Here is a 7,500-nt window from a genome sequence, read left to right as displayed (position 1 = left end):
ATCACTAGGTTCTAATGCTATACCGTCACTAGGTTCTAATACTATACCATCACTAGGTTCTAATGCTATACCATAACTAGGTTCTAATGCCATCACTAGGTTCTAATGCTATACCATCACTATATTCTAATACTATACCATCACTAGGTTCTAACACTATACCATCACTAGGTTCTAACACTATACCATCACTAGGTTCTAACACTATACCATCACTAGGTTCTAACACTATACCATCACTAGGTTCTAACACTATACCATCACTGGGTTATAATACTATACCATCACTAGGATCTAATGCTATACCATCACTAGGTTCTAATGCTATACCATCACTAGGTTCTAATACTATACCATCACTAGGTTCTAATACTAAACCATCACTAGGTTTTAACGCTATACCATCACTAGGATCTAATGCCATCACTAGGTTATAATGCTATACCATCACTATGTTCTAATACTATACCATCACTAGGTTCTAATACCAAACCATCACTATCTTGTAATGCTATACCATCACTAGGTTCTAACGCTATACCATCACTAGGTTCTAATACTAAACCATCACTAGGTTCTAATACTAAACCATCACTAGGTTCTAATACTATACCATCACTAGGTTCTAATGCTATACCATCACTAGGTTCTAATACTAAACCATCACTAGGTTCTAATACTATACCATCACTAGGTTCTAATGCTATACCATCACTAGGTTCTAGTGCTATACCATCACTAGGTTATAATGCCATCACTAGGTTCTCATGCTATTCCATCACCAGGTTCTAATGCTATACCATCACTAGGACATAATACTATCACTAGGTTCTAACACTATACCATCACTAGGTTCTAATGCTATACCATCACTAGGTTCTAATGCCATACCATCACTAGGTTCTAATGCCATCACTAGGTTCTAATGCTATACCATCACTAGGTTCTAATAATAAACCATCACTAGGATCTAACGCTATACCATCACTAGGTTCTAATGCTATACCATCACTAGGTTCTAATACTATACCATCACTAGGTTCTAATACTATACCATCACTAGGTTCTAATACTATACCATCACTAGGTTCTAATACTATACCATCACTAGGTTCTAATACTATACCATCACTAGGATTTAATGCTATACCATCACTAGGTTCTAATGCTCTGCAATCACTAGGCTCTGATGCTATACCATCACTAGGTTATAATGCCATCACTAGGTTCTCATGCTATTCCATCAATAGGTTCTAATGCTATACCATCACTAGGTTCTAACACTATACCATCACTAGGTTCTAATGCTATACCATCACTAGGTTCTAATGCCATACCATCACTAGGTTCTAAATCCATCACTAGGTTCTAATGCTATACCATCACTGGGTTCTAATGCTATACCATCACTAGGTTCTAATACTATACCATCACTAGGTTCTAATGCCATACCATCACTAGGTTCTAATACTATACCATCACTAGGATCTAACGCTATACCATCACTAGGTTCTAATGCTATACCATCACTAGGTTCTAATACTGTACCATCACTAGGTTCTAATACTATACCATCACTAGGTTCTAATGCTATACCATCACTTGGTTCTAGTGCTATACCATCACTAGGTTCTAATACTAAACCATCACTAGGTTCTAATACTATACCATCACTAGGTTCTAATGCTATACCATCACTAGGTTCTAATGCTATACCATCACTGGGTTCTAATGCCATACCATCACTAGGTTCTAATGCCATCACTAGGTTATAATGCTATACCATCACTAGGTTCTAATACTAAACCATCACTAGGTTCTAATGCTATACCATCACTAGGTTCTAATGCTATACCATCACTAGGTTCTAATACTATACCATCACTAGGTTCTAATGCTATACCATCACTAGGTTCTAACACTATTCCATCACTAGGATCTAACGCTATACCATCACTATGTTCTAATACTAAACCATCACTAGGTTCTAATGCTATACCATCACTAGGTTCTATTGCCATCACTAGGTTCTAATGCTATACCATCACTATATTCTAATACTATACCATCACTAGGTTCTAACACTATACCATCACTAGGATCTAATATTATACCATCACTAGGTTCTAATGTTATACCATCACTAGGTTCTAACACTATACCATCACTAGGTTCTAATGCTATACCATCACTAGGTTCTAATGCCATACCATCACTAGGTTCTAATGCCATCACTAGGTTCTAATGCTATACCATCACTGGGTTCTAATGCTATACCATCACTAGGTTCTAATACTATACCATCACTAGGTTCTAATGCTATACCATCACTAGGTTCTAATACTATACCATCCCTAGGTTCTAACGCTACACCATCACTAGGTTCTAACGCTACACCATCACTAGGTTCTAATACTAAACCATCACTAGATTCTAATACTATACCATCACTAGGTTCTAATACTATACCATCACTAGGTTCTAATGCTATACCATCACTAGGTTCTAATGCCATCACTAGGTTCTAATGCCATCACTAGGTTGTAATGCTATACCATCACTAGGTTCTAATGCTATACCATCACTAGGTTCTAACACTATACCATCACTAGGATCTAACGCTATACCATCACTAGGATCTAATGCTATACCATCATTAGGTTCTAATGCTATACCATCACTAGGTTCTAATGCTATACCATCACTAGGTTCTAGTGCTATACATCACTAGGTTCTAATGCCATCACTAGGTTCTAACGCTATACCATCACTAGGTTCTAATACTAAACCATCACTAGGACATAATACTATACCATCACTAGGTTCTAACGCTATACCATCACTAGGTTCTAATGCTATACCATCACTAGGTTCTAATGCTATACCATCACTAGGTTCTAATGCCATCACTAGGTTCTATTGCTATACCATCACTAGGTTCTAATACTAAACCATCACTAGGTTCTAATGCTATACCATCACTAGGTTCTAATACTATACCATTACTAGGTTCTAACGCTATACCATCACTAGGTTCTAACACTATACCATCACTAGGTTCTAATGCTATACCATCACTAGGTTCTAATGCCATCACTAGGTTCTAATGCCATCACTAGGTTCTAATACTATACCATCACTAGGTTCTAACGCTATACCATCACTCGGTTCTAATCCTATACCATCACTAGGTTCTAATACTATACCATCACTAGGTTCTAGTGCTATACCATCACTAGGTTCTAATGCTATACCATCACTATGTTCTAACGCTACACCATCACTATGTTCTAACGCTACACCATCATTAGGTTCTAACGCTATACTAGGATCTAACACTATACCATCACTAGGTTCTAACGCTACACCATCACTAGGTTCTAATGCTATACTAGGATCTGACGCTACACCATCACTAGGTTCTAACGCTACACCATCACTAGGTTCTAACGCTACACCATCACTAGGTTCTAATACTAAACCATCACTAGATTCTAATACTATACCATCACTAGGTTCTAATACTATACCATCACTAGGTTCTAATGCTATACCATCACTAGGTTCTAATGCCATCACTAGGTTCTAATGCCATCACTAGGTTCTGATGCTAAACCATCACTAGGTTTTAATTATTTCAATAGAGTCTAATGCTATACTAGGATCTAATGCTAAACCATCACTAGGTTCTAACACTATATCATCCCTCGGTTCTAATGCTACATCATCACTAGGTTCTAATACTATACCATCCCTAGGTTCTAACGCTATACCATCACTAGGTTCTTACGCTACACCATCACTAGGTTCTAATGCCATCACTTGGTTCTAATACTATACCATCACTAGGTTCTAACGCTGTACCATCACTAGGTTCTAACGCTATACCATCACTAGGTTCTAATGCTGTCTCTCTCAGATGTCTCTCTCTTAGCTGTCTCTCTCTCAGCTGTCTCTCTCTCTCAGCTCTCTCTCTCTCTCTCTCTCAGCTGTCTCTCTCAACTGTCTCTCTCTCAGCTGTCTCTCTCAGCTGTCTCTCTCTCTCTCAGTTGTCTCTCTCTCTCTCAGCTCTCTCTCTCTCTCTCAGCTGTCTCTCTCAGCTGTCTCTCTCTCAGCTGTCTCTCTCAGCTGTCTCTCTCTCTCTGTTGTCTCTCTCTCTCTCAGCTCTCTCTCTCTCTCAGCTGTCTCTCTCTCAGCTGTCTCTCTCAGCTGTCTCTCTCTCTCTGTTGTCTCTCTCTCTCTCAGCTCTCTCTCTCTCAGCTGTCTCTCTCTCAGCTGTCTCTCTATCTCTCAGCTGTCTCTCTCTCTCTCAGCTGTCTCTCTCAGCTCTCTCTCTCAGCTCTCTCTCTCAGCTCTCTCTCAGCTCTCTCAGCTGTCTCTCTCAGCTGTCTCTTTCTCTCTTTCAGCTGTCTCTCTCTCTCTCTCAAATGTCTCTCTCTCTCAGCTGTCTCTCTCTCTCTCTCAGCTGTCTCTCTCTCTCTCAGCTGTCTCTCTCTCTCTCAGCTGTCTCTCTCTCAGCTGTCTCTCTCAGCTGTCTCTCTCTCTCTCAGCTGTCTCTCTCTCAGCTCTCTCTCTCTCTCAGCTCTCTCTCTCTCAGCTGTCTCTCTCTCTCTCTCAGCTCTCTCTCTCTCAGCTGTCTCTCTCTCTCTCAGCTGTCTCTCTCTCTCTCAGCTGTCTCTCTCTCTCTCTCAGCTGTCTCTCTCTCTCAGCTGTCTCTCTCTCAGCTGTCTCTCTCTCAGCTCTCTCTCTCTCTCACCTGTCTCTCTCTCTCTCTCAGCTGTCTCTCTCTCTCTCTCAGCTATCTCTCTCTCTCTCTCAGCTATCTCTCTCTCTCAGCTGTCTCTCTCTCTCAGCTATCTCTCTCTCTCAGCTATCTCTCTCTTTCTCTCAGCTGTCTCTCTCTCAGCTGTCTCTCTCTCTCAGCTATCTCTCTCTCTCTCAGCTGTTTCTGAAGTCTGTCTGTGTATCTGTGTGTCTGTAGATGCTGACAGACGGTCTGTGTCGACCGTGAACCTTTCCAAACATGCAGCTGATCCAGTTATAACCAAGAGACTGTCCTACTCCTCTGCCACACTCTTACACTCTCCTGACAGAGGTAAACACACACACATTGTCATATTCTCCAGCTCACTCTCGCTACAGTGTCTGTAAAAGTCTGTGACATCTATAAAGAAAGTTTCCTCCCGAAAACTATATTTTGGGATTTGTTTCATTGGTCCATTGTTGACAAGTTTTCAACATAATGTAACTTTCTACACAAATCATCCCTGTATGATACATTTAGCATTATGATTCTGAGTTTCACAGATTTGATTTGTCAACCATGAACTAATCAAACAAATACTGGGTCATGTTGTCCTGGTCCTTAGCTGATAGTCTCCTGTCCTCCTCTCCCAGACTGGGTCATGTTGTCCTGCTGATAGTCTCCTGTCCTCCTCTCCCAGGCTGGGTCATGTTGTCCTGCTGATAGTCTCCTGTCCTCCTCTCCCAGACTGGGTCATGTTGTCCTGCTGATAGTCTCCTGTCCTCCTCTCCCAGGCTGGGTCATGTTGTCCTGCTGATAGTCTCCTGTCCTCGTCTCCCAGGCTGGGTCATGTTGTCCTGCTGATAGTCTCCTGTCCTCGTCTCCCAGGCTGGGTCATGTTGTCCTGCTGATAGTCTCCTGTCCTCCTCTCCCAGACTGGGTCATGTTGTCCTGCTGATAGTCTCCTGTCCTCCTCTCCCAGACTGGGTCATGTTGTCCTGCTGATAGTCTCCTGTCCTCCTCTCCCAGGCTGGGTCATGTTGTCCTGCTGATAGTCTCCTGTCCTCCTCTCCCAGACTGGGTCATGTTGTCCTGCTGATAGTCTCCTGTCCTCCTCTCCCAGGCTGGGTCATGTTGTCCTGCTGATAGTCTCCTGTCCTCGTCTCCCAGGCTGGGTCATGTTGTCCTGCTGATAGTCTCCTGTCCTCGTCTCCCAGGCTGGGTCATGTTGTCCTGCTGATAGTCTCCTGTCCTCCTCTCCCAGACTGGGTCATGTTGTCCTGCTGATAGTCTCCTGTCCTCCTCTCCCAGACTGGGTCATGTTGTCCTGCTGATAGTCTCCTGTCCTCCTCTCCCAGACTGGGTCATGTTGTCCTGCTGATAGTCTCCTGTCCTCCTCTCCCAGACTGGGTCATGTTGTCCTGCTGATAGTCTCCTGTCCTCGTCTCCCAGGCTGGGTCATGTTGTCCTGCTGATAGTCTCCTGTCCTCGTCTCCCAGGCTGGGTCATGTTGTCCTGCTGATAGTCTCCTGTCCTCGTCTCCCAGGCTGGGTCATGTTGTCCTGCTGATAGTCTCCTGTCCTCGTCTCCCAGGCTGGGTCATGTTGTCCTGCTGATAGTCTCCTGTCCTCCTCTCCCAGACTGGGTCATGTTGTCCTGCTGATAGTCTCCTGTCCTCCTCTCCCAGACTGGGTCATGTTGTCCTGCTGATAGTCTCCTGTCCTCCTCTCCCAGACTGGGTCATGTTGTCCTGCTGATAGTCTCCTGTCCTCCTCTCCCAGACTGGGTCATGTTGTCCTGCTGATAGTCTCCTGTCCTCCTCTCCCAGGCTGGGTCATGTTGTCCTGGTGATAGTCTCCTGTCCTCCTCTCCCAGACTGGGTCATGTTGTCCTGGTGATAGTCTCCTGTCCTCCTCTCCCAGACTGGGTCATGTTGTCCTGCTGATAGTCTCCTGTCCTCCTCTCCCAGACTGGGTCATGTTGTCCTGCTGATTAGTCTCCTGTCCTCGTCTCCCAGACTGGGTCATGTTGTCCTGCTGATAGTCTCCTGTCCTCGTCTCCCAGACTGGGTCATGTTGTCCTGCTGATAGTCTCCTGTCCTCGTCTCCCAGGCTGGGTCATGTTGTCCTGCTGATAGTCTCCTGTCCTTGCTTTCTACTGGTCTATGTTGTCCTGCTGATAGTCTCCTGTCCTCCTCTCCCAGACTGGGTCATGTTGTCCTGCTGATAGTCTCCTGTCCTCCTCTCCCAGACTGGGTCATGTTGTCCTGGTGATAGTCTCCTGTCCTCCTCTCCCAGACTGGGTCATGTTGTCCTGCTGATAGTCTCCTGTCCTCCTCTCCCAGACTGGGTCATGTTGTCCTGGCACCATGATGAACCTTTACTTCTCTCTTTGTGTAAGCATATTGATGTTTTCCAACTAACGTGTGTGTGTGTGTGTGTGTGTGTGTGTGTGTGTGTGTGTGTGTGTGTGTGTGTGTGTGTGTGTGTGTGTTTCCCTAGGCATGCGCCAAAACACAGTGGTCAAGCGTGTTCTACAGCCCACACTCTCCTACTTGGCACGCAGCCGCAGCGCCATGAGCTTGTCTGGAGACACTGGTAACACGCAATGTAGACTGTGGTAATAACTGGGGGTTAGTGGTTAGACTGGTAATAACAGGGGGTTAGTGTTTAGACTGTGGTAATAACTGGGGGTTAGTGTTTAGACTGGTAATAACAGGGGGTTAGTGTTTAGACTGTGGTAATAACTGGGGGTTA

At 44.3% G+C, this 7,500-nt stretch overlaps 1 protein-coding gene across 1 annotated transcript in view; it reads left to right on the top strand.

Moving 5' to 3' along the window:
- The window catches only part of LOC139400572 (ensconsin-like), a gene marked incomplete at both ends in the record, with an annotated part of 20,638 nt that extends 13,297 nt beyond the window's left edge, over positions 1–7,341 (top strand). Inside the window, 2 exons of the mRNA XM_071145340.1 lie at positions 4,982–5,095; positions 7,246–7,341. Of these exons, the coding sequence (XP_071001441.1) occupies positions 4,982–5,095; positions 7,246–7,341 (210 nt within the window). The remainder of the gene's footprint in view (positions 1–4,981; positions 5,096–7,245) is intronic.
- Positions 7,342–7,500: the final 159 nt, after the last annotated feature.

This window comes from Oncorhynchus clarkii, unplaced genomic scaffold (genome assembly GCF_045791955.1).
Source record: "Oncorhynchus clarkii lewisi isolate Uvic-CL-2024 unplaced genomic scaffold, UVic_Ocla_1.0 unplaced_contig_6722_pilon_pilon, whole genome shotgun sequence".
Taxonomy (NCBI): Eukaryota; Metazoa; Chordata; class Actinopteri; order Salmoniformes; family Salmonidae; genus Oncorhynchus; species Oncorhynchus clarkii.
Note: the sequence above shows the minus strand (reverse complement) of the source record. Positions and strands in the feature narration are given on the sequence as shown.